The sequence below is a fragment of the Rattus rattus genome, chromosome 8 (assembly GCF_011064425.1).
Source record: "Rattus rattus isolate New Zealand chromosome 8, Rrattus_CSIRO_v1, whole genome shotgun sequence".
In the NCBI taxonomy this organism is placed as follows: Eukaryota; Metazoa; Chordata; class Mammalia; order Rodentia; family Muridae; genus Rattus; species Rattus rattus.
This window is the reverse complement of record NC_046161.1, coordinates 64,782,685-64,809,696: the sequence shown is the minus strand read 5'-3', so window position 1 is coordinate 64,809,696 and position 27,012 is coordinate 64,782,685. Positions and strand designations below refer to the sequence as shown.

General features: G+C 39.3%; 1 protein-coding gene and 1 pseudogene across 6 annotated transcripts in view; one reads left to right on the top strand and one right to left on the bottom strand.

The window, feature by feature from the left end:
• Rnf111 (ring finger protein 111) overlaps positions 1-24,966 on the top strand; it is a 68,000-nt gene extending 43,034 nt beyond the window's left edge. For 3 of the 6 annotated variants that reach the window (XM_032909243.1, XM_032909241.1, XM_032909242.1), the window contains 10 exons: positions 45-239; positions 4,515-4,831; positions 8,320-8,575; positions 13,409-13,757; positions 14,703-14,828; positions 16,066-16,192; positions 20,019-20,111; positions 20,943-21,038; positions 22,201-22,328; positions 24,412-24,712. In XM_032909243.1, the coding sequence (XP_032765134.1) occupies positions 45-239; positions 4,515-4,831; positions 8,320-8,575; positions 13,409-13,757; positions 14,703-14,828; positions 16,066-16,192; positions 20,019-20,111; positions 20,943-21,038; positions 22,201-22,328; positions 24,412-24,529 (1,805 nt within the window). In that variant the 3' untranslated portion in view covers positions 24,530-24,712. Of the gene's footprint in view, positions 1-44; positions 240-4,514; positions 4,832-8,319; positions 8,576-13,408; positions 13,758-14,702; positions 14,829-16,065; positions 16,193-20,018; positions 20,112-20,942; positions 21,039-22,200; positions 22,329-24,411 lie in introns of all 6 variants that reach the window. The other 3 variants (XM_032909245.1, XM_032909244.1, XM_032909246.1) reach the window with 3 other exon arrangements.
• On the bottom strand, positions 11,220-11,392 carry LOC116907148 (annotated as a pseudogene).
• Positions 24,967-27,012: the final 2,046 nt, after the last annotated feature.

Here is a 27,012-nt window from a genome sequence, read left to right as displayed (position 1 = left end):
TTTAATCTTCTGGTAAAGCTAAATTCATGTTTTATGTTTTTTAGAACCTACTGTAGTACCAACCACTTCTGCTAGAATGGACTCACAAACTACTAGTGCTTCCATTAACAATTCAAATCCATCTACCTCTGAGCAAGGCTCTGATACTACTTCAACTGTGGCCAGTAGCCAGCCTTCCACAGTGTCAGAGACTGCAGCTACTCTTACAAGCAATAGTGCAACTGGTTCTTCTGTGGGCGGTAAGTAAGAATGCTGGGATACTCTTTAACCAGTGTTGGCAAGAGTGTATTCCTTATGGTGCGATACTTCATGTTAGCAAGGCATTGTTAAAAAAGAAAAAACAGTCTATAGAGTGTAAGAAAATACATTTGTAAGTCATGTCTGATAAGGGTTCTAATAACAATACAAACAGTACTCTGAAATAATAAAAACACAGCAGCCTAATTTAAAAATAGATAAAGTAGTATTTGACCAGATACTTTCCAACAGCCAATGAACAGTGAACTCCATGCAGAGATGCTAAGCATCACGTTGATTAATGGAACACGATTGAAACATGTTGAGGTACATAGTTACTTCACACCTACACAGGTGTCCAACCATAATTTAAAAGAACAAAGAGGAGCAGAGTCACCAGAACTGGTTGGTCATAGAGAGGAATTGGAACTCTAGTAACATGCTGGTAAAATGCAGATGGTGTAGCTGCTGCTGGGTAAAACACTGGCTGCTCCTCACGAAGTTGAACAGAGTTCCCTTGTGCCCCACCAGTTTTACTTTTAGGCATAGTTTGAATCAGGTAAGATGGAGATAGGAGTCTTAAAGGTTTCGGTGATATCACTTTTCTCTACTTTTGCCATTGCTCCTTGTTCTTCTGGCATTATACATAAGAAACTTTGCCTAACCCAAGGCCAGAAAGAACGTTCTTTTGTTTGTTTGGAGTGAGCTGAGGATCTCATTTGTGTTGTGTGTTTTGTCTTTTGTTTTTATTGTTGTTGCTGTTTTTTTTTTTTTTTTTTTTTTCTTTTTTTGGAGCTGGGAACCGACCCCAGGGCTTTGCGCTTGTTAGGCAAGCCCCCTCCCACTGAGCTAAATCCCAAACCCTGTTCTTTTGTTTTTTTTTAAGATGGCTTTATTGTATATCTGTGAGTCCACTGTCATATCCTCAGACACACCAGAAGAGGGCATCGGATCCCATTGCATGTGGTTGTGAGCCACCATGTGGTTGCTGGAAATTGAACTCAGGACCTCTGGAAGAGCTCTCCACTGCTGAGCCATCTCTCTAGCCCTTGAGGGTATTTTTTTTTTTAAATCACTGAGCTATAACCACCCTAAAGAGTTTTGTATTTTCAGCACTGATCACATTATTTCTTTGTTCCAGTTAGCAGTTATATTGCTGGTTCTCTCTCACTAGCTTAAGGCAGCTTGGTGTCTCTGCACAGCAGTACAGATAGGAACTCACTAACAAGGACACAAATGATAGATACTGTAGCTCTTAAATTGACAATATCACTATTTTTAGTGAGAGCACTTTATGTTCTTTCTGTAATACATTTTGCTTTTAGTTCTGATAACATCTTTGTGACTTTCATCATTCATCAAACTAGAAAATGACCGAATTCGAAAAGTCTTTCTTTTCTGGAAGAAAACTAAAGACAGAATTGAGATATTCATGGAAGGGTTTCCCATGGATGCCTTTCAGATGCCATATTCTCTGAAAGAAATGGAGGCAGAGGCAAATGGACTTTAATTTACTAAGTGCATATTCTTTTGTGGCACTTTACTTGGATATTTTACATGATTTTTTTTTTTTACATAATTTTGTTTTTTAAACTTGGTACCCATGGAACTGGAGTTATAGACAGTTATAAGTCACCATGTGGTTGCTGGGAACAGAATCTGGGCCTTGTAGAAGACTAGACTTTTTTTCTAAAGGATTTATTTATTCAGTTTATGTATACAAGTACGCTGTCACGTCTTCAGACACACCAGAAGAGGGCATCGGATCCCATTACAGATGGTTGTGAGCCACCATGTGGTTGCTGGGAATTGAATTTGGGACCTCTAGAAGAGTAGTCAGTGCCCCTAACCAATGAGCCATCTCTCTAGCTCCAGCCAGAACTCTTAACCCCTGAGCTATTGCTCTAACCCCTTTTATGTGATTTTATGTTGTCATTTAATACTTAAAAATGCCTTGGTATTTGCATTATATTTCCCATTTTATATAAGATGAAAATTTAAAAGCTAAATACTTAATTTGGGGTTCATAGTATCTTTGTGGTAAGGATTTGAACTCTCCATTCACTTTTCTCTTGATAGCATTAATACTGTTCTTCCTACCTACACTACCTACATTTCATAATTACCTTACAGCTTTCATTTATGTATTATGCATAACTACTTATTTTTAGTAACTTCTGTTTCATTTCTTAGGTGTTAAATTCACTGTAGTTCCTGACAGTTTGTTCTTGATATTACACTATACAATTTTTGAGACAGATGATTGTCCCAAGCCAAATTGTTGTACAGAAACTTGATAAAGTGGCATATGTAGTTGTACTGAATTAAAGCAGTTGGATTGTGTTTCCTCTTCACATCCAAGATCATATGGAATTGTCCGTTCAGCTTTCTACCTATCACTTGTTCCCTGATCCATACAGGTTTTCTACTTTGAATCATTTAAGCCAGCTAACTACACTGATATCCAAATAACTAAATGATGCAGTTAATGACCAAATGTTGTGCAAGCCGCTGCCTCCATAAGTGCTGAGTACCTTATGGTAGTCTCTTCGTAGTGATTTGCCCTTCATGTTGTGTTAGCTCTTCCCCTCTCACACCCCCCCCCCCCACGAATTTCAAAATTCTGTTCTTTTTCTCAAGGCTTTCATCTTTCATGGGAAGGAAGTTAAAGAATAAATTCTCGGGCATGTGCTTCTATAGGACCTGATATTAGCTTCGTAAAAGCATTTGTGTGTTTAGCTTGCAGTTCTTCCTAAATGCCTGATCCCCAACTGTCTATTTAGAATCCCCGAGTCTGTGTTCTATCTCCATTCTTTTTTTTTTTTTTTTTCCCAGAGCTGGGGACCGAACCCAGGGCCTTGTGCCTGCTAGGCAAGTGCTCTACCACTGAGCTAAATCCCCAACCCCCCTATCTCCATTCTTAACCTTGTGTTTTCTTTGTCTTTATTGTCTTCACCAGTTCCGTTTCCTAGTGCATGTACAGGGTCTCCTGCAGTCTCTGTGCGTGCTACGGGTTTCCATTCTACATTCTTTTTATCGAAGTTATCTATCTGTGAAGTTATCTATCTGTGCGTTCGTGCGTGCATATTCACACCACAGTGAGTGTGGAAGTTACAGGGCAACTTGGTGTTCAGGGATTAAACCCAGGTCTTCAGACTCTGTGGCAAGTGCTTCCACCCATTGTTTGACCCCTGTTCTTTAATTTGCTTCTGACTTCTTTCAGAGTGACAAAACATGCGTTATGCCTGTCATCTTCCCGGGCCTTTCCTTGGCCCTTCTGTATCATAATTGAAGTTGTTTTCACCTGCCACCAGGAAGCTGATGAGTCTCATTCTGTGACTTTACAGTGTTGTCCTGTCCTTGTATAAAGTTTAACTGTCCTTGGACATGGTCCCTGGACTATTCTGGAGTCGCCCTCAAACATATACTCTAAACAGCTCACTTTTCTAGCTTGTGCATATACTTGAATTGTGCAAGTAAAAAGCAAAAGTGTTCAGCCTCCTGATTGGACCCCAGTTCTACTGACCCCTGCATTTTATGTGCAGTGTACAGTAACAATTAGTTCGATTCCTTGGAGTCACATTTTGTTACCAAAATTAGTTTTATCTGAGTTTGGGCAGCAGAGGAAATGAAAAGATTGGGAGATAGTGATCCAGCCAGATAGTCATGAGGTGGATACTGCGGCTTCCAGTTTAGTTGAATATACCCAGCAGACTACAGTATGGAAAGTGATTTGTGTTACTGGTTAAAGGGACTTAGAAGATCTTTTCTTTGTAGAATAGAGTGGAAGAATTCACATGATTCTTTTAAAACTTTATTGCTAAGAAATACTAAGAAAAGATAATCTCTTTGTCAGATTTGATACATATGAACTCCCTGAAGAATTTATATTCTCAGAAAAATCATAGTGGAAACACTACACAACATTGCATACTGTGTGTTAAGCATATTACCATCATATTATTTTTTTATTTTAAAAATTAGATTGTGTGTGTATGTGTGTGTGTGTGTGTGTGTGTGTGTGTGTGTGTATACATGTATGCACACACACGTGCACTTCAGAAGACAACTTGAGGTGGTAGTGATTTCTCTTCTTCTGTCATGTAAGTCCCAGGAATCTAACTTAGGTGTTTTGACTCAACAGCAAGCCCCTTACTATGCTGATCAGTCTCACCAGCCCACTCTCTTTTTTACATCAGATTATTTTCAGATTATACACAGTACTTATTTTTATACACTGGTATTTGATCATTTTTTCCATTTGTTTCTGTTTCAAGATGACGTGAGGAGAACTGCATCTAATGCTGTCCCAGAAAGTGGTCCTCCTGCAATGCCAAGGCTACCTTCATGCTGCCCCCAGCACTCACCATGCGGAGGGACATCACAGAGTCACCATGCATTAGCACATCCACACTCAAGTTGTTTTCAGCAGCATGGCCACCATTTTCAGCATCACCACCACCACCACCATACTCCCCACCCAGCTGTCCCAGTTTCTCCTTCCTTCAGTGACCCTGCTTGTCCTGTGGAAAGACCTCAAGTACAGGCGCCTTGTGGAGCAAATAGCAGCTCTGGTTCCAGCTACCACGACCAGGTGTGTGGGTTTTACAAGTCACTTCCTCCCTTCTCCCTGTACCCCTTCCCTTCCTTTCTCTTCCTTTTTTTTTTTTTTTTTTTTTTTTTTAAAAACTTGGGTTGTGTTCATAAAGAAGTAGAAAATCCCAGTGATATATTTTTTAGGGTATGTGTTGCCAAAATGAATTTGTTTATAAACTAAGCCATATTCTTGAATGCAAAAATGAACTAATTTAATGAGCTGTGAATTTTTAAATTGAGTCTTGGTATACAGAAAGTTAAAATTATTACAAACAGTTAAGGGGGAAAGTAGACATGATAGCTATCGTAAAATTCACTTATCGGGTTATGGATATGGCATGGTGAGTAAGAGCACTTACTGCCAGGCCTGACCTGAGTTCAGTCCCTGGAACCCACATAGTGAGAAGAGAGCCAATTCCTACAAATTGTTCTTTGACTTACATATGCATGAGCACTGACACACACACACACACACACACACACACACACACACACACACACACACACACAAGACACACACACTCTCTCTCTCTCTCTCTCTCTCTCTCAGTGCAATTAGAAACAAAAACAAACCCAAAAGATATTATTTCAGGGAAGTTAATATAACTTTTAGTTGTCATGTGGCTGAACAGAGCCAAGATACCTTGAGAAAGGCTGCCTTTCTGTGTCTCTTGACCTTTCCTGAAGCACCAAGTTTTGCCTTTAAATTTTGTTGGCTGTCTCTTTTGGGACAATAATGGAGAGGTCTTCTCCAGTAGGAATTTGAAAAGAGTTAGTTTAATAATGAGCAGGATTTCAGATGTTGTTTTGCTTCTTTGTGTTAACAGTTCAGGATATTAAATGGTTATCTGAAGCCTTTGTACTTCTGGAGAAGGAGGTATGTGGAAGGCTCTGCCATAAAGGAAAGCCTCCTTTTACCAGCAATGGGAGTTGAAAGGAGAGGAAGTTAACTGGAGTTGTAGGCAATGGCAGGGTAGCCCCACCAGCTTCCCCATTCATGAGAGAGCTCCCAACAAAGGAGTTTATCACATAGTGTTCTCTTGTTGTACTTGATAAGAATACAGTTGGCTAAGAGATAACTTCAGTACTCTGAGATACAGAATGCTCTGAGTTCAAGGACAGCCAGGGCTACACTGGAAAAATCCTGCCTTGAAAAAGAAGGGAGGTCTGAATTCAAATCCTAGCAACCACTTAGTGGCTCACGACCATCTGTAATGGAATCTGATGTCCTCTTCTGGTGGACATCAGATATAATAAATATTAAATATGTACTCATATGTAATAAATAAATATTTAAAAAAAGAAAAGAAAAAGGAGGGAGGTGGGGACAAACAGAAGTCAGACAGAAAGGTAGCTAACCCTAGTACTCGAAGCAGAAGCAGGTGGATCTCTGTGAGTTCTAGGCAAGCCTATTCTATAGAGTTCCAAGATAGCTAGGAATATGTAATGAGACCTTGACTCAGAAAATAAAAGATAAAGGTGCAGGTGAGATTGAATTACAGAAACAATGCTTCCTTTTGCTCAGAGTCAGTAGGTGACTGTCTTTACCAGTGCCAGTTACCTTAAAACAGTGGTTCTAAACCTGTGGGTCATGACTCTTTCTGGGGGTTGGACAACCCTTTTTTTTACAGGGTCACCTGAGACCAGTGGAAAACACAGGTATTTGCATTACAATTCTTTTTTTTTTTTTTTTTTTTTTTTTTTTTTTTCGAGCTAGGACCGAACCCAGGGCCTTTATGCCTACCACCACTGAGCTAATAAATCCCAACCCCACATCACAATTCTTTTTTTTTTTTTTTTTTTTTTTTTTTTTTTTTTTCTGTGCTGGGGACCTAACCCAGGTACATCACAATTCTTAACAGCAAACTTACAGTTAAGAAGTAGCAGTGAAAGTAGATTAATGATTGGGTGTCACCATAATATATGGGACTGTATTTAAAGTGTTACAGCATTAGGGAGGTTGAGAACCACTGTTTTAAAGGAAGGGATAGCTTATCCCAAAGTTGTCTCATGGACAGCAGACTGGTGGTGTTGATAGGGATGAGCTCTAAGAACTGTCCTCTCTGCCTCCCCAGTGCAGAGATTACAGGTGTACACTTAGCTTTTCGTGTAGATTCTGGAGGAATTAAACTTGTATCCTCATTCAGAACCATCTTTCTATCCATGTTTGACACTGGTCAGGGATAAGATCTTCACTATGTAGGCTAGGCTCACCTTGCTTCTTTTACCTGAGGGCTAGAGTGACAGGTATACCAACCACACCTGGCCAGATCCGTTTTGAAAGCACAACTGTACTGAACCTAACTAGTAGACATTGTGTTTAAAATACTTAAAAATATCAACAGTAAGAACAACCCAACAATTATTTCTTTGTAATTCACTTTAGAGTGAGACCTAAGTGTTCCTGGGGGTTTTACATAACTAGCACATAGTTATGTCTGTTTCTCTAGATGGTAATTTTGATACATGTATATAATGAATATGTGAAGATCAACAGAGTAGCCTCATGTCTATCACAAAAGTCATCATTTCGATGTAGGGAACATGAAGACTCTTACAGCTATTCTGAGATACTCATTGTTGTTGGCTGTAGTTACCCTACTGTGTACTTTGAGCTTTTCAAGTCACATACTTTAAGAGGAGAAAATGTTAACTCTAACCCACTTGTGTATGTCAGGCTGGCCTCTAACTCAGAGTCTTCCTACCACTGCCTCCCAAGTGTGGGACTGGAAGCTGTGGGCCACCATGTGCTGCTTGGTTTTCTTTTCTTTTCTTTCTTTCTTTTTTAAATCTTTTTTTCCACTGTTAGTTTTAATCTGTTATAAAACAATGTAGAAATTTTTGACAGATTGTTACTAGAATTCTGATATTTTCAGTGCTCTGATAGCATACTGTCTCTGGAGTCCTGGTTAGAATTTCAGAGTAAAGAAGGTGTGCTTTCAAACCTTGTGTTCTCAGTTGTACATAATATAAGAACAATCAAATCTTTAATTTGCTTTTCAAATTTTGTGTGTGTGTGTGTGTGTGTGTGTGTGTGTGTGTGTGTGTGTGTGCGCGCGCGCGCGTTCTTGCTTGTCTTTATACACCTCATTCTTGCATTCATGTCCATGCCTAGAAAAGGGCCTCAGATCCTCAGATCCCTGGAACTGAAGTTTCAGGCAGTTGTGAGCTACCTGCTTTGGATACTGGGTATTGAACCTAGGTCTTCTGCAAAAGCATCAAGTTTTTAAACCATTGAGCTATCTCTCTAGCCCCAAGAAATAAATCTTAAAGTAACATTAATTGTTTATCTTATATTTTATATTTAAAGCTCAAGCTTTACATATTTTCTTTGTGCTTGATTTTTGTCATACAAAGAATTGCCATTTCCAAATTCATCAAAGACCTTGTTTTTCTAGAGAACTATAGGGATACTTTTTTCATGTGACAAGAAATGATGTTTTCATGAAACTTTAGAAAGGTAAACTCTAATTGTTCTTTACCCAGCAGGCATTGCCAGTCGATCTGAGCAACAGTGCTCTCAGGACTCACGGAAGTGGGGGTTTCCATGGTGCATCTGCCTTTGACCCTTGCTGCCCTGTCTCTTCTTCCCGGGCTGCAGTCTTTGGCCATCAGGCTGCTGCGGCCCCAACTCAGCCATTATCAATAGATGGCTATGGCTCCAGCATGGTTGCACAGCCCCAGCCCCAGCCACCTCCACAGCCTTCTCTCTCATCATGTCGGCACTACATGCCACCTCCTTGTAAGTATGAACTGAGGGGCAAAGAACTAGAGTATGAAAATGGAATTACACCAGTCCTAGTTTATCAGTATTAGTCAGCTTTAAAAATGGACTTAATTTTCCCATATAACTGTCTATGAAATTGAGATGTATTGAGTGGTACCTTATATTCTTACACAAAAAAAATTTTTTTAAGGAATTTGGTTTAAGAGTATGAAGAAATGTGAAAACTTTGTATCATCTCTAGGCACAGTAAAGGAAATTTGTTCAAGAACTCTTAAATTTTATTCAAATATTTCTGAGTCAACTAAGACATAAGAGAGAGGGCTGTGACAGAAGGTCTTGCCATTTGGAAAAAGAGTTTTATATATCATCTCAAATGGGCAGCTACAGCAGAACCAGGCATAGCAGCTATAAGGAAACTGGAATCTACTAGATTGGGCTATGTTACCTAGTATTTTGTTCTTTTTGGGTTTTCTTTTTTTTTTCAGAGCTGAGGACCGAACCCAGGGCCTTGCACTTGCTAGGCAAGCGCTCTACCACTGAGCTAAATCCCCAACCCTAGTATTTTGTTTGAGTCTGAGCTAACTATAAAATGGAAGCTTAACAAATCCTGTTAATAGCTCATGTGAGAGTGGACCAGCGAGTTAGTAAGGAAACTGTCTTTTATATTGGTTATGTACATTTCTGTTATTTATCTTGACTTTGTTCTACTTCAGGAGTAAAATCTCTTCCTTGAAGACACATCTGGTAGAATCAGGCCAAACTTTGAACAATAAAACTAGTGACATATTATTTGAGCCTCACTATTACAGTGTAAAATACAAAGTTTGAGTTGGAACGTGTTTAGAAACAGTTTGTTTTGCAGTGATTGATCAGTTAATGTGAACACTGAGACAACAATGAACTATTCTGTTACACTTGCTGCTGGTCCTCAGTCCTCCCCTTCCTACTCAGACCTTCTGTGCGGCTTCCTGTCTTTCCCTTATCTATGAGGCAAAGGATGTAATTTGACTGCTGCTATTTGACTTAAAGTAGTTTTATCTTTATCATAAAAGTGTGTCATATATATTCTACTGCTTTTTTTTTTTTTCTTTCTTTTTTTCTTTTTTTTTTCGGAGCTGGGGACCAAACCCGGGGCCTTGTGCTCACTAGGCAAGCGCTCTACCGCTGAGCTAAATCCCCAACCCCTATTCTACTGTTTTTAAACTGGAATATTATAAAATGAAAAACTAAAAGCTCTTTTTTCCTGTCTCATTAATCTTAGTTCCTCAGAGGTAGCAATTCTTTAGAGTTTATTATAAAAACTCCCAGATTTTTTTCTTTGTAAATATACATAAGTATTCTACCCTTTAAAAAACATTAGCCTTTTCATTATACAGCATCCTGTTATTTTCTTTGATTTAACAATACATTATTTTCTCACCATACTGACTCATAAAACTCAGTAGTGTTTGTCTTTTTCATTCCTTTCCCTTACTTTTTTCAAGAATTGAACTCAGGACCTCTGGAAGAGCAGTCAGTGTTCTTAACCACGGAGCTATCTCTCCAGCCCGTTACTGTTGTTTTTAAACACCATCGGAATATTCCATTATATTAAATCCACTCTCTCTTGATGAATATTTAAGTTGTTTGCATTTGTTTGAGTTTTTCTATAGCCAAACAAATGTGCTTTCAAGTCAGTATTGTTAAATTTCCCTCCACAGGATCATCCAGTTTATATTTGTTATTAGGGGACTCTGGGAACGAAGGTAGGGTTTGACTTTTCCTGTGTCAAAGGTATCTTGACTAATGGCCCCATTGTTTTTCCTCAGTAAAATGTATTTGTTATCTGTGTAGGTTCCCTGCTTCCCCATTTCTGTCTAAAAACATTTCTAGTATACTTTAGTTTATGTATAATACATGCTGTTCTAATATCCCCTTTTCATTGAAATTGCACTGGGAAAAGTGGTTAAAGGAACACAACTGGGTTTTCCATGAAGTGATGGTCTGAGTGGACTTCCCAGCTCTGAGGAGGTAGCTTAGTGACCTTGGGCGAGTTATCTACCACTTTGTTTTCAGTTTCTTCACATTGGCCAAATGGGAATGATTCTGATTGACTATTACAAAATTTTGACCCAAGTGACTGACTTGTATACCACTAGTACTATTATGTTAGAAAAATATTTCTTTGCTTTTGAAAGTATTGAGTAAGCGATGAAACCACTATATTTGGAAAGCTATTTTTGAAATGTTATCTATAAAGCTGTGCTATGAGATGATAGCTATTATGTAGGGAGGAGTTTGAGTCAGTGCCTTAATTATGTGCCCTGGTACTCATGATCTGCTTCTTACCTCAGACTTCTGAATGCTCAAATACAGACATGTAGTACCACATAAAAAGAGGCTCTTTTTCAGCCATGGAGCCATGATGCACACTGTGTGACTGTTTAGTTTAGTAAGTATGGAGTTAAGCAGTCTTGATACTATAAGTGACAAGTGGAGCTTTTCTTAAACCAAGATTTCCTTTATGTAAAGTATTAAAATACAGTCACTTTACTAAAATGAAATCATAGGTATACAGTTGTATTTATAAGTAAGCTAAGTAAAAAACTATCTAATAAAGAGAAATAGCAGTGGAGCAAGTGAAGTTTGAATAAAGATACTCCTGAATTCCCACATTTCATCAAACATCATAAACCACCACTCTTTTAGGCTCTTTCTTGTACATTAGTTTCTATTCACATTCCCTGCATCTGACTTGATTCCTGGATTTTATTTCATTTCCAGTGTGACCCTCTCCCCAGTTCTATATCATCAGCTGTTGCTTTGGGATTGAGTGTCTTTCTGAGTGTCCATTGCTGTGTCTTCTGAAGGCAGAAGAAGCTTCCCTTCTCTGTGACAAGTGGAGATTTTAGGAAGAAATTTCAAGAAGAATTTATTTTAAATTTTATTTTATGTGTAGTTGATACACATCTATTTAAACAGATTTTCTAACTTGGTAACAGTACCTATAAACTTTGAAAGGATGGATTTAATGGCACATGCCTGTGATTCCAGCACTTTAGAGCTTGAGACCGAAGAATCTTAAATTTGAAACCAGTCTGGGCTACCTAGAGAGACCCCTTGATGAGAAACCAAACAAGAACATAATAAAAAGTAATGGGATAGGATTGGGACTGAAGAGCAGGTGGCCTGTGAAGGTAGCAGGCTGCCCCTTTTAGAATGCTTGCTTTAAGAGTTCTAAAACATTGTAAACAGAACTCTGAGATGCAGGCCATTTGGTGTGAATAGTAGTAACCTGCATTATCACCTGACTTCTATCAGCTGACTTCTGGGGCTGTGTGCCTTCTTGAAGAGTAAATCATTGATTTAGTAAATTACTTGAAAAATGGTGTTGGGCCAGAAAAATTATAAACCATGCTGAGAATACTGCCATATAGTTCCCCTCTGCCCTCATGTGTGCCTACTGACACATAGACAAATAAATGTAAAAAAAAACAAAACCTTAAAGGCAGTTCTCTGCTAGTGAACTCTTGAGTAACTAGTTCTAGACTAGACACCTAGACTGTCTCCAAATGATGGTTTGGGAGGGGCTATCAGCAAAGTTCATATTGTACAAGCTTGAGAACCCGAGTTTCATCTCCAGAACCCATGGGAAAGGGCTTAGTATGATGGCATGTGCCTGTCGTAGAAGTGCTGGAAGACCAAGACTGGAAGATCCCTAAGGTTTATTGGCCAGTGCATTAACCCCACTGAATCATTGAGCCCTGCTTCCCAATGAGAAAAACCTCAAAAAATAAAGTGGAGTTGTCCTAGTTAGGGTTTGTTTCTGTTGCTGTGATGAAACACCATGACAAAAAAAAAACAACTTGAAGAGGAAAGGGTTTATTTGGCTTACATGTATGTCCACATTGCCGTTCATTATTGAAGGAATTCAGGAGGAGCTTAAAGCAGGGTAGGAACCTGGAGGCAGGAGCTGATGCAGAAGCCATGGGAGAGTACTGCTTACTGGTGCCCTCCTCTTGGCTTGCTCAGCTTACTTTCTTATACACCCATGACTACTAGCCTAGGTAGGGATGGCACAACCCACAGTGGCCCAATGCTCCTCCGTCAGTCACTAATTTAAAAAATGCTTTACAGCTGAATCTCTTAGAGGCATTTTCTCAATTGTGACTTCCTCCTTTCTGATAATTCTAGCTTGTGCCAAGTTGACATAAAACTGACTAGCACAAGAGTTAAAACATTAACTACATTCCATGTCAAACTCTGGCATACACACATACACGTGCACACACACACCCTTCCATCCAAGTACTTTCAAAGAATCTGTGTTCAATTCCCAGCACCTACATGGTGACTCATAACCATTTGTAATAGGATCCGATGTCCTCTTCTGTCATGCAGGCATACATGCACTTATATAAGAGCACTTATATACATAAAATGCACATACAAATAAATCCTTAAATATATATACTAATATATTGGTAAAATTAATGAAAATCAAATCTTTTATTAAACATTTGGTGACTGTGTGATGGTAAAAATGTATACCAATGTCTTATATATACTCATCTATATTAATTATGGTAACCTTTAAAAAGCCTGTTTGTCAATAGCTATATGTATTTAAACTATTTCTGACCTATACCTCCTTATTGTAGGAAAGGTCTGACTGAGCTTGTGTGTGTGTTTGAGAGAGAGAGGGAGGGGAGAGAGAACAAACAAACAGCAAATATGGATGTCATTCAGCATTTACCAGTTTTCACCAGGGACTTTTCCAGAAATTTTGGTACAGTCACATGATAGGATGTCGTGATGTTGCGAATGAAGTAGGGCTGTAAGTATTGACAGGACACATTTTTCTTGCAGATGCTTCCTTGACAAGACCACTGCACCATCAAGCCTCAGCTTGCCATCACTCTCATGGAGGTGCTCCTCCTCAGACTCAGCCTCCCCCTCAAGTGGATTACGTGATTCCGCATCCTGTCCATGCTTTCCATTCTCAGATTTCTTCTCACGCAGCATCTCACCCTGTGGCGCCGCCGCCCCCAACACATCTAGGCAGTACAGCGGCACCCATCCCTCAGCATCTTCCACCTGCTCACCAGCCAATTTCACACCATATTCCAGCCCCAGCACCTTCAGCCCAGAGACTGCACCCTCATGAAGTGATGCAGAGGATGGAAGTGCAGAGGAGGAGGATGATGCAGCATCCAACGTAGGTTTTGTGGGTTTAAGAAGATCGTGCTTGCTTTCTTCATGTTCTGTTGACCTTTAAAGCATGACATCTGTGATGTTTTGAACTAGGTTTCACTGTATATGCCAGACTGGTCTTGAGTTTTTAAACCTCCTGCCTTAGCCACACAGTGCTAAGATAGATACCATCACACCTAATTGTGGGAAGCAAAATGAAAGAAACTTAGTAAAACAAAGCAATGTGGATCTCAGCTTACTAGGAAATTAGCCTTTTTGTTTTTTATTTGGTCATGCTGGGAATTGAATCCATGGCTATGCACCTAATGGACATGCTGGCCAATACACACAGGAAATCCTGTCTGAAAAGCCCCCCAAAAAACCCGTTCTTTTATTACGACTAGCAGAATAAAATTTTCTATCCTGTGTTATATATTTATGTGATTTATGTAACTTGTTTGTACATATGACATGACATTTGTTTTTAGGTGTTTAACATTTTGAAGTTAATATTTCCATTCTATTATTCTCCCAATTAAAATATATATTGGGGAAGTTTCAAGAGAATATGAAAATTACCTTTCTCATGGAATGATTTTTATTTTTGCTGTTGTTGTGTTTTGGTTTTGAAACAGGGTCTCATTATGTAGACCTGAACTTATAGAGACCCAGCTGCCTCTGCTTCTGACTCCCAGTTCTGGGATCAAAGGTTTGCACCACTATTCCTGGTTTCTGGGATGATATTTAAATTAGAGATGTTAGAATAAATGAGCATTAAGTTTTTGTAGAGAGTATCATGGACTTTTTTTTTGCATTTAATAAAAGTTTTATAATACATGTTTCTTAGTATAAATTAATTTCATGATTATCTGTAGATTTTCGTAATATAATAGGATTTTTTTCCCTTACATTAAGAAATAACCAATTATTCAATTATTTCCAGTGGTCTTTTTGTGTTCTGTGTTTCCAGGCGGGCACATGAACGGCCCCCGCCCCATCCACATAGGATGCACCCAAACTATGGCCATGGGCATCATATTCATGTGCCTCAAACCATGTCTTCACATCCTCGCCAGGCTTCAGAGAGAACTGCCTGGTCAGTACCTTCTTTACCTCAAACTGTGCTAAGTGGTAAAACTGGGGGAAGAAGTGCTTTGCAGTGGAGTGCATGTCCTAATGTGTGGAAAGACAGTTCTGCTGGGACTAATCATCTCTGGGTGATAAGACCCAGACAGAAAGAGCAGAATCTTGAGTCCTGGGGCAGGAGCCACTTGAATCGGGGAAAGATACGTTGGTTTTCAGTCAGATAATAATTGTGTGGACTGGGTTCATTGTAGAAGGATCAACTCAGGCAAAGTGGTGTATCCCTACCTCAGTATTTATCATTTCTCTGATGACACTTAAAATCCCCCTTTTAAGTGGTTTATACTGTGTAACTATTGTTGCCACTTCATCACGAGGACATACCATAGAAACTCAGAACTTAGTCCTGTTGAACTGAATGTTTATCTCTGTTGACCACAGTCTTCATGTTCCCCTGTGCTTCCTTCTGCCCACACTCCAGTTCTCTACAGCCGAGTTGGACTTTGACAGATTCCATAAATGAGAGGACTAGAGCTCTCTCCTGTTTTCGTGAGTGTCTGTCTCTGAGGTCAGACTCACGATGCGGCCCTGCTTTAGCCATCTCCCTAGTCATGCTTATGTCTGCTGCACCTGCAGTGTCCACCATTGAAAGGAGAGATCTAGTCTGTGTTCTGAAGAAATGAAGGGCTGGCTTTAACCTGCTTGCCGCAGTTATTGTAGCACAGTACGCAGTGAGAGTGAGTAAGGAATGGGCCTTCAGCAGAAGCCGCTTGTGCCCTTGCTGTAGAGGTGCTACTCTGGCTTTAGGCACTGAAGAGTTTTTAGATGTAGAAGCGCTTCTAATTGTCACTGACACCAAGAACCCAGCAAACGTAGGCCCTGGGGGAGCATGTTTCACAATCAGATGAACCAGCTGAGTCAGCTCTATTTGGTGTGGTTCTTCAGGTCCTGGGTCAGAAAAGATCCTAGCAGCCACTCAATATCTCTCTTACTTTTGTGACTGAATAAAACTGAGCTGAAATGTTCCCTGCTTATACTCAAAAGATGAAGCTTTTTGAACATTTATTTCCGAAATGCACTTAAAAAATTATCAGTAAAATCTGGTGGTGCTAAGATACATTCGCCTTCGCTTTGTAAGTTAAGAAACTTTAGAGGATTTTTGAAATTCAAGTCTATGCTTCCGTTCTCTTGCACTAAAAAGCCTGGCTGTAAGGAAGACACACAGTTAAACTGCTCCTCGTCTTTCTCAGGGAACTGGGGATTGAAGCTGGAGTGACTGCAGCTACCTACACACCTGGTGCACTGCACCCTCACCTGGCCCATTACCACGCCCCGCCTCGACTTCATCACCTACAGTTAGGAGCACTTCCCTTAATGGTAAAGTGGGAACTTTTAACATTGTGAACCATTTGCCTTAAAAGTAACCTCTCTTTTGGAATTAAGTATTGTATTGAAATATTTAGGTGCAGTAGATGTTTTGCTAGAATTTAGGGATAATTCTCCTAATTAACCAGCTATTCTATAAAAGTAGATATATTAAAATAATGGGTTTGTAATTTGAATTACAAAATATACTCTGATGTCCAAAATGCTGAGAAGTGGGCTTTTCTGCACATTGAGATGACCATGACCAGCTGTCATGGAGATGCATTGGTGCATTGGTAAATTTGCCATCAATGGATCAGTTCTGCTTTGATGCTATCACAGTATAGCAGCTTCTGATCGACAGGTGCAGATTTTGTTGTTACAATGTTAAAAAAGCTATTTGTAATACTATAGACATGAACAGAAAAGGAAGTACTCTATCTATGCCATAGGGAGAAGTACTGCAGAGAGGCTCATTGTCCCTTACCCGAGTCAGCTTTGGACTTGGGTGCTGCTTTTGCAGAAGCTAAGGCTGATGAGGAGCTGTCAAATAGGAACAAGCACTAGGAGTCCATGTAAGCTAGTGTTTCCAGATATTCCGGCTGCTAGAGCATTTTTGGCTCAGCACTCATGAACTCATGAGCCTCTGTTCAGCACTGAGAGAGAGAGAGAGAGAGAGAGAGAGAGAGAGAGAGAGAGAGAGAGAGAGAGAGAGAGAGATATGAATATGAAGCTGCTCTGACAAGAAACTGGGATTTAGCAGCTACAGAGGGTATTTTGTTGTTTGCTGTTTGTTGTTTTGTTTTGTTTTGAGACAGTGTCTCTCTGTGTAGCCCTGGCTGTCCTTGAACTTAATATATAAACCACACTGGCCTCGAACTCAGAGATATGCCTGGCCTCTGACTCCAGGTGATATATTCTGATTGTATTTGTGCTTTTTGAGTGATTTAATCTGATTATTGTTGAAAATGTTGCACCTTCTCAATTATAGGAAAAGTAGATTGAGAGGTGGAAGAAGGAAACTCCTTTAAGTGTTGCAGTAGATGACATAAAGGTATCTGAAATATGAGCACTGGGAGATGGCAGCCAAAGCACCAGGACACAATAAGTAGTACTTAGGCTGACGCCAGGCTTCACTGTGTTGGAGGATATTAGATTTGAGAGTTAGGTGGGAGATTTTGGACTTACTGAATCTGAGATAGTTGTGTCCAGCAAGAAGTTTTTTTGCTCTGGACAGAACTTCTTTTATATGTTTTTGACCTGACAAGATATCACGCAGTGCTAAGGAATCCAAGGAGGAGGAGTAGATTTTCAGAGAGAATGTAGAAGATGAAAGACGGTAAGCAGACACTAGAACTAGAGCAATCAATTGACCGTGCACCTCAGTCAAATGACAAGAGCTGCCTCCAGAGCTGAGAAACAAAGCAAGAGTCAGTAGTGTCTGATCACACAAAAGAATCAAGTTTGGAAAGTGTTGCCATTGGAATGGGTTTTGTCAGTGGTGTAACTAGCTGGTAAGAAATGAGATGGTTACATTTTCTTTCCTTCCCTCTCTCCATCTCCTTCTAGTCTCTTTCCTTTCTTGAGGTAGTAGAATTGAACTCATGGTCCTGTGCTTTCTAGGTAAGCACTCTACCACCAAGATACACTGTTCACTCTTGGGGTACTTTTTAAGAAATATGAAAACTTGCAGACAGTAAATACACATTACTTGCAGTTTGGCTATGAAGAGTAAAATTGGTAGAAATTCCAGTATTAAGGAACATTGAAGTTTGGAGGAACAAGAACTGTTTTATCTTGACAGAAAGCCAGGAGAAAGAACTACTTGTTCAGAGAGAGAAATAAGGAGTGGTCAGTTATTAAGTATGGACCAAGTAAGTAAGGGAAAAGAGAAGACTAAATTTGAATAGGAAAAGGAGATCCATTCACAGAAGGTAGAGGAGAGAGAGAGAGAGAGAGAGAGAGAGAGAGAGAGAGAGAGAGAGAGAGAGAGAAAGGGTTTCAGAAGAAAGATTCACATATGGAGGCAGAATTGCTTTTTACATTGCGTGGAGGATTTGTTACTTGCCCAGTGTGATCTTAGTTAAAAATGAAGCAACAGATAATGTAATATGACATTGAAGGTTAAGAGCTCTGCCCCCTCACCTCCCCCACCCCCAAGCTGAGGACTGAACCCAGGGCCTTGCGCTTGCTAGGCAAGCGCTCTACCACTGAGCTAAATCCCCAAACCCAAGAGCTCTGCTTTTAAATTGTTTATTTTTAATTATTTTTCCCATGTAAGAGTTATCAGTATATTATATAGTCTGCTAGAAGTGTGTTTTGATTGAGCACAGGCTGATTGAAAATCCAGCACTGGCTGAAGAGATGGCTCTGTGGTTAAGAGCACTGTCTGCTCTTCTAGAGCCCCAGGTTCAATTCCCAGCAGCCACATGGCAGCTTACAACCATCTATATATATAACTCTTGTTTCAGGAGATCCGACTCCTTCATACATGCAGGCAAAACACTAATGTACATAAAAATAAATTATCAGTTAAAATATAGTGCTGTAGAAGAATAAGAAAACAATTAAAAATCATGTTGGAGGTTTATTTATAAATTGATAATTACTTATAAAGACAGAATAGTTCTCTGTCTCCTCCTTTATACATTCAGTTGATTTTTGGTTCTGCTACAATAATGCCGCACAGTGACTGGAAACACAACCATTATAGAGTAAATAGAGTGCTGTAAGCTCCTAGTCGTGATCCTTGGCTTGTCCGTGATTCTGTTTAGTCTCTGATCTAATGTATACTGATTTGTTCCCAGAGAACATGCAGCTGTAGTACTGCAGTGCATACCTGAGTAAAACTTACCTGACATATGTTTGCTCTCCAAGCAAAACACAGCCTTCATTGGGGTAGAAATCCTAAACAGTACTTGAGATCTGTTTTCAAGCCTGTGGTTGAAAATGTCACAGGAGAAGCATGCCACTAAGTAGATGCAGGAAAGCTGAAAGGGCAGGGCCTACTCAACATCACTGGGAGCAGCAAGTCAGTCAGTACCAGTTTCGCAACCACACACTGCATGGCCATAAATGGCCATAAAGAACACGTGTTCCTAGTGTAACAAATAAATTTAACCTGTGGCCAGCTCACAGAAAATGGAATCTGAAGTATTCAGGATTTACTTACACTGAACAGAATAGTTTTTTTTTTTTTTAATTGTTAAAATTAGATTCACTGACAGAATCAAGATGGGTAATCAAGAAAATTCCATGCTGATCTTATGAAAACTTTAATTTCTTTCAAGTTCCTTTGCTACTACCAAGAGACCATCAGCTTAGTAAACTTGAGCATACACAGAATTAGTTAATTAATTAGTTTACTTATTTATTTTCTGAGACAGGGTTTCTCTGGGTAGCCCTGGCTGTTCCGGAACTCTCAGTGTAGACCAAATTATCCTCAAACTCAGAGATCCACCTGCCTCTGTATCTTGAGTGCTAGGAATCCAAGGCATGAGCTCTCCTATGCCTGGCTTTTTTAAATGAGGGACTTTATTTTACTATGTTGCCCAGGTTGACCTTGAAACGAGAGCTAGCTTCAAACCACCTTAGTCTACCTTACCTGAGCCCTCTGAGTAACCAGGGCTGAGTATGTTTCCCAACATCCATCTGAATACAGAGTTCTTTTTGCAGGGTTGTATTTTTAAGGGGAGCCTAACTGTCCCTCTTAATAGAATGTGTAGTTGGGAGTCATGGCTTGTCTTTTGAGCTGAGTATATGAATTGAATGGTGTTGAGTAACTTCAAAGTTATCACAAATCTCAGTTGATTTCATTCATCTCTTGTATGACAAACAGGTCCCTGACATGGCAGGCTATCCTCACATCCGTTACATTTCTTCAGGATTGGATGGAACATCATTCAGAGGTCCTTTCAGGGGCAATTTTGAGGTATGAAATAAAATAAATGAAGATATTTGCCATGGTGTTTTTAGTGCAGACTGAATTTATTGTATATTGATGACTAAGTAATATGGCTACTGTGGCTGGGAATCAGCAGCAAAATACCTGGTTTTCTCGTGTTGCTTCTGGGACTACATGAATAGAATCTTCTGGTCAGAATTAACTATTTAAAGGAGAGTGAATATAGCCTGGCAGTGGTGCAGAACTTTAATTCCAGCATTTGAGAAACAAACAGACTGGTCCCTAGAGTCCAGGCTCAGCGGCACTACACAATAAAACCCAGTCTTAACACAAAGTAGGAGTAGCAAGACAGCTCAGTGGTTAAAACCACTTACTGCTCTTCTAAAGGACCCAGGTTTAGGTCCTTGTACCCACTTGGTGTCTTAGAACTGTCTGTGACTCCCAATAAACAACTAAATCAGTCTAAGCATCCAATAAAGAACCATTTGAATGTGGCAGGAAAATTGTAATTATTTTTATCAAGCTTTATTTGATAGAGAAACAGTTTGGAGAAAGGAAAGCCAAGTGATTCTTGTGCAGCTTTGGATCTGACTTATGGTTGGCATTCCTTAGAACAGCTTGTTTCCTTGACGTAATGGGTAGAATTCATCTTTTGCCCCCTCCCGTGTGCATATCCAGACTTGCCCAGTGCAGTGGTTACATACTTATTTACATGGCTAGCCATGCAGTGCCAGCATTGATAGTGTCTGTAGTATAGAGCTCTGAATATTTACATTTGTCACATTTGTAGAGTTGACAGTGCTCTCCGAGGGAATTTCATTCACTGTGGTCTTAATCCTAGTTCTTCATTACTTTCAGGAATTGATTCATCTGGAAGAAAGATTAGGAAATGTCAATCGTGGAGCCTCCCAGGGAACAATTGAAAGATGCACATATCCACATAAATACAAAAAGGTGAGGGTTCAGTCCACAGACTCCTAGACGGGTATGGAAATGCAGGAAATGAAATGTGATAGACCCTTGAGTCTGGGATTCCCAGGATGAAAAATTAGCTGAAACATATTCTGAATTATAATCTCATTATATATCCCTGGTCTTCCTTTTCAGACAGGAAGTCATAGAGTTCTTAAGTGTTCTCCAAGATACTTTTGTGTATTTTATAATACTCTACTATATTTATATGTATATATTGTAGGTTAGAAAAGAAACCTACAAGGGGACACTTAGGGTTCACCACCTTTTATTTGTGTGTAACCTCTCAGCTATGCTATGTAGCCCAGGCTTACATTTGAGCTTCTTCTGCCTCAGCCTCCCAAGGTGGCATTACAGATCTGGCTGCCATGCCGAGCTTCCATCTTCTTTTTAGTGTCTTGTGCAAAATTCCATTATGTTAATGCTACAGCTTTTTAAACTATGTAATCCCAGCCCTAGAGAGCCTAGAGAAAAGGATTGCATGGGTTTGAGGCCAGCTTGGGTATAAAAAATAAAACAAGCAACAACAATGAAAACAATGACAAAGGGGAAAGGAAAAACCATAGGTAAAACACATAGCCAGACCTCTTCGCTGATGTCTAGATCCTATTTCTCATAACTTTACCCTTCACTCTGTGTAGTGTTATGTGGAAATTCCAAATTAGACATGTGAAACCAGCTGTTCACAGTGAACAGATAATGCTTAGTGTTGTATGAGGACAGTAAATGTGAAAGTTACTGCTGGTATTTTTCATGTTTTCTAAGAGTGTCAATCAGGCATTACCACTAACTACGTCCTGTCTAAATATTGTAATTGCAATTAATTTATAGAGATGTTTGAAATAGGCACTAGAAGAATAATTTACTTAACAGTGTTGAAATAGTGATTATACAGAGTATCATCATCACGAATTTACAGTAATAGGATTTAACCTAGAGAATTTCCTACAGTATGATTGCTTATGCTGACTTTCAGGAGTCAATAATTAATTGGTAGTTACTTCATTTTTCTTCTAATTCATGACAATGTTGTGTAGGAAATAAGTTGCAAATGAATATGTGGTATTGTTTTTTTGTTCTTGTTTTGTTTTAAATAAACACAGACTTTACTCAGTTGTTCAATAATGTCATCTCTGCTAATAAGGTAACAACTGATTGGTTCTCACAGAGGAAACTGCACTGCAAACAAGATGGGGAAGAAGGGACTGAGGAAGACACAGAGGAAAAATGTACTATCTGTTTGTCTATTTTAGAGGAAGGTGAAGATGTGAGGTAACTAGAGACTTCTTACTTAAAGTCCACTCTCTTAAACAGAAAGGTCTGGATTATGGCTCAGTGGCAAAGTGCTTGCCTGGTTGCATGGTCCTGGCAACTTTGTGCCACAGATAGGTGATTGATTCACAAATAGATCAGTAGGTCTTAAAAGGGCATGTGTTTAAAAGGAAACTCGAAACTAAATACAGACTGTTGCTGATGCACTGCTGCCAGCTTTGTAAGCAAATGAATGAGAGGATCAGAGTCTCCCTGTAGAAGGCAGAAGCATGGAGGAGAGTGCTACAGCAGTCTGGGCAGGGCACTCTGCCCATCTTCTGGAGATAAGTGCAGGAGAGAGTTTGAGAGGATTTTCATATCTGCATTATAAGGGATCAAGATCATCTCTGTGCACTTTATTGACAGCACTTTTTTCTCTCTCAGTTTTCTGAGACAGGGTCTCACTGTGTAGCCCTGGCTGGTCTCAGGCTCACAGAGAACTGTGTGCCTTTGTGTGCCTGTATGTCCAGCATAACCATACTTTCTTTGGTGATTTAGCAATGATCTCGTTCTAACGTATTATTTGAAAGTATTTTCTTTGTATAATTGCCAAGATGATTATTTTGTTGTTATCTTGACTTTTAAAATAATAATAATATGTCATATCAAATATAACAGAGCTGTGGGTACCAATTTTGTCTCTGTGAGGATATTTTTATCATAACCTTTTACTAGTAGCTGAGAGAGGAAAAAAGATAAATTATTGTCTACTTTTGTACATCATGTACGAGCAGGTGTCCAGAAGACAGTGTTAGGTCCCCTGGAACTGGGTGCTGGAAATCTAATTGTGGCCCTTTGGAAGAGCTGCTGGCGTTCTCTAACTGTTGAGCCATCTCTGCAACCCCTGTATTTTTTTTTTTTTTAAAGCAATCTTTCCAGTGATGGCATGTAGTTATTAAGTCAGTCTCTTATGGTATTACTGGGAGTGTCGAAGAAGGAAGAGAGCACTTGTAGGTATTTTTTGTGAGAAATGTTAGGCTATTGGGATGTGAATGGCACTCTTAATAATAAGTAGAAACCTAATTAAGCAGCAGTTTCATCCATCCTACTCTTAAATTTTGATTTAGTGTTACCTGGCCTTCTCTGTCAGCTTTATTTTTCAGTTTCTAATTGGCAATTTGGTGTGATATTCTGAAATGAATGTCTCCCATTAGCTCACCTATAAAGCAGTAGCATTTCACTAAGTGGGTATCCTGGTTGTCCTATGAAAACAGTATTCCTTACCTCAGGAATGTTCTTCAGCCTAATGTCTAAAGAGTTTCAGGATTGAAGTATTGTTACATATTACAGTGTTCTTTAATTCCTACAGCATAGCTGCTGCTACAGCAGTCTCTAAAGCTTTTGGAAGGCAAGCACATGACTATGTATTTCAAAGAGTCTTCACAAGCATCATAATGATTGACAGTTAAAAAATGTTTGCAGCATCATACAACAGGGTATTTTCATCTCCAGCACTTTTGCCACTCATTTACAAGACAAAGCTAGAGTAATTGCCAGTGCTGCTTGACAGGAGTGCTTCTCAGGAGTTTTATATAGTTTGCTTCCATAGACATGCCAGTTAGTGATCTTGGTAACTCATACATGATACTGTCCAGAATGCCAGTTTTATAATGAGTAAATCTTCTTAGAGAAGGTGTGTGCATGCTTTTTAAGTCCCATGGTACACATGCTGAGGTCAGAGGACAACCTTTGTTCCCACCTTCTGCTTCCTTTGAAACAGGGTCTCTGTTTCTGTTCACTATCGTGTGCACCAGACTAGCTAGCTGTCTAGCCTTGGGAGTCTGTCTCCATTGCATATCCTTTTAGGGCATCCCGAACTGCAGCTGTGACATGCCACTGCACGCTGCTCTTCACGTGGGTTCTGAGGCTCTGAGGTCAGGTTCTCAGGCTTGCTCAGCAATTACTTTGCCCACTGAGCCATCCCGCCAGTCCTAGTCTTCGTAACAGAGAGGTGCTTAGTAACTTCATAACATTTATTTGCAAATCAGTACCCCACGGAGTTGTTAGGAAATTAATTTTTGCTTTTTGTTTTCTTCAATGATAGACGGCTTCCGTGTATGCACCTTTTTCACCAAGTGTGTGTTGATCAGTGGCTGATCACCAATAAGAAGTGCCCCATATGCAGAGTGGACATCGAGGCCCAGCTGCCAAGCGAAAGTTGACATTGTGTTTCAGAACTCTTGCTGTCCCTCTCATTCCCATCCTTCCTGGTACTGCAGTCAACCAAAGATGGCATGACTTACCTGCGCAGGTCTGGAAGCCTTGAACTTGGAGTGCTGACTCTGCTACATGGTACAGCTACCGCTAGACCTACAACTTATGTACACAGTTGATTTCGATGTATTTATAAAAAGCTTTTGTGTTTTTTCTAGATTTGACATTACTTCCTGTATCATTTTACTGTATTTTTGCATGATTCCTTGTATTGCATTTCTTTGCACATATTATTGGCTTGTGACCCTTAACTTGCAGGCAAGATTAGCTGCTTTAGTAAGTAGTATTTTGTGGTCTTTTTGGTTTTGTTTTTTTGTTTTTGTTTTTGTTTTTTTTTTTTTTTTTTATAGTACCTTGAAAATTATGAATTTGTTTTATCCATTACTAACCTTTTTAATTTAATCAATCATGTACTTTAGTTTAATGTATAAAGATCCTCTAGGAAATGATAATATTGTGTATTAAGACATTCCTTCATTAAATTAGGACAAAATGGCTGTATATTTACAATATGGAGTTCTGAGTTAAGTACCACCCTTAATACTGGGAACAGAATGTAACCCATGTCAATCAGATGCAGGTGGTACTCACCCACCAGAGTGATCAATAGGAATTTTCTTGGTGTATCCTTTCTTCCAGCACAGTGCAAGATAGAGTTGCTGTTGATGCCGACATATGTTTAGACTGCTGTTCCGACCTATTTATCTTCTCTCTGCCATTTGGAACTTTATTCCCTAACCCAGGTTTTGCTGCTGAAACAGCGTTGATGAACACTAAATATTAATTTGAGATAGCTGGATTGTATATACTTGCAGATTTAAAAAATAGGAAATTGAAAAAGACATGTAGAATTTTGTTAGGTCTTCTGCTAAGCACGAATAAGATATCTGCTTACATTAATTTTATAAAGTCATTCAGTCAGAATTTAGGATTCAGTCATTGGCAGGTATCTATGCATTCGTAGAACTTCTAAGGGTCCCAGGATCACTTTTAAGGGATTTTTTTTTATAGTTTAAATAAAGTCAGCTGAATCTACATGTCTCTTGTTTTATTTCTCTCTAAACTTGAAAACAATAAATCTGCAGATACTGTGAGGCACAGATTATATTGTCAAGCTACTGTTGCTATGGTTATAGACACCCACTTCAGACATTACCAAGAGTCGATCACTGACTTAAAAATTTTAATTTCTATAGTTAAGATTTACAACATAATATAGAGTAAAAGTTAACATACTAACATTTCTCCTTTGGAGGAAGTTTTAATCCACTTCAGGATGCATATTATCAAGATACTTTCATATACAGGATAGTCTAATTTTATTTGTTTAAATATGCTTAATATGCCCAAGATTGCAAATGCATCCAGTCAGTAATACCACTGTCTGTATGTGGAAGACATGTTCCCATGGATCATATGTGAAGATGTCAATAAGCTTGCATTAAGCCACCTGCTTTGTAAGTGGATTGATTAATAAATAACTTATATTTCTATTGTCTTTGTGTTTCATAATTAGTGTTTATAAAGTGGTTTACATTGGACACTTTGTACTTTAAATGATATCCACCTGATTGGTCACTGTGTATTCTGGTGCTTGGATTCATTCAGTTTTGCCCTTTATATTAGTAAATGTCATGGCACAGTAATTTTAGTATCAACAATGCGTCTACAGAGTATGCATGTTGGGTGAAGGGTGGACATAGTTAAAAGTATACTTGTGAGCTAGCATGAAGCCTGATATTAAGACATTTCTAAACTGCAGGGGTCCTGAGATCCATGTCTGACATTCAAAAAGAGGGCAAAAGCACCTCTGCTAACCAGTGTACATTCTAGAAGATCAGGAAGAGAGTAGATGGGTAGTATCTGCTCTCTCAGAGGAAAAGCCCCAAAGTAGACTGTGATTCATGTAGGATCGCCGTCAGAGAACCTGGTGTGTGCAGGGGGCTGAGAATAAGGTGATAATGAAGGATGTGTGGAGAGATGACTCAGTGGTTCTCTCACATATTATACGAGGTTTAGATATATAACTCCCTGACCTGTTGTTTAATTGATAATGCTTTATCTATGTTTGTTTCACTATTTTATTTTTGTGAGACAGTGTCCCACAATGTAAGCCCTGGCTTGGAATTCATTATGTAGGTTAGGCTGGCCCCAGTTTCAGAAGAGATGCACCTGCCCTCTGACCCTCAAGTGCTGGAGTTTTCTACATCATCCACAGAGATACACAGTGCTAAAGATAAATCTATGGGAATGTAAATTATTGCTTTAATTCCTAGAAGTTTGGTCTTTCAGTGCAGATGCAGTATCATGAGGTGCTACTGACATTTCTGCTGCACCTTTGTCTAAGCAACTGGTCACTAGATTAAAAAAAAGAATTCTCTTTTATTTATATTATATATTATAACATATTATATGAGGTTTAGATACATAA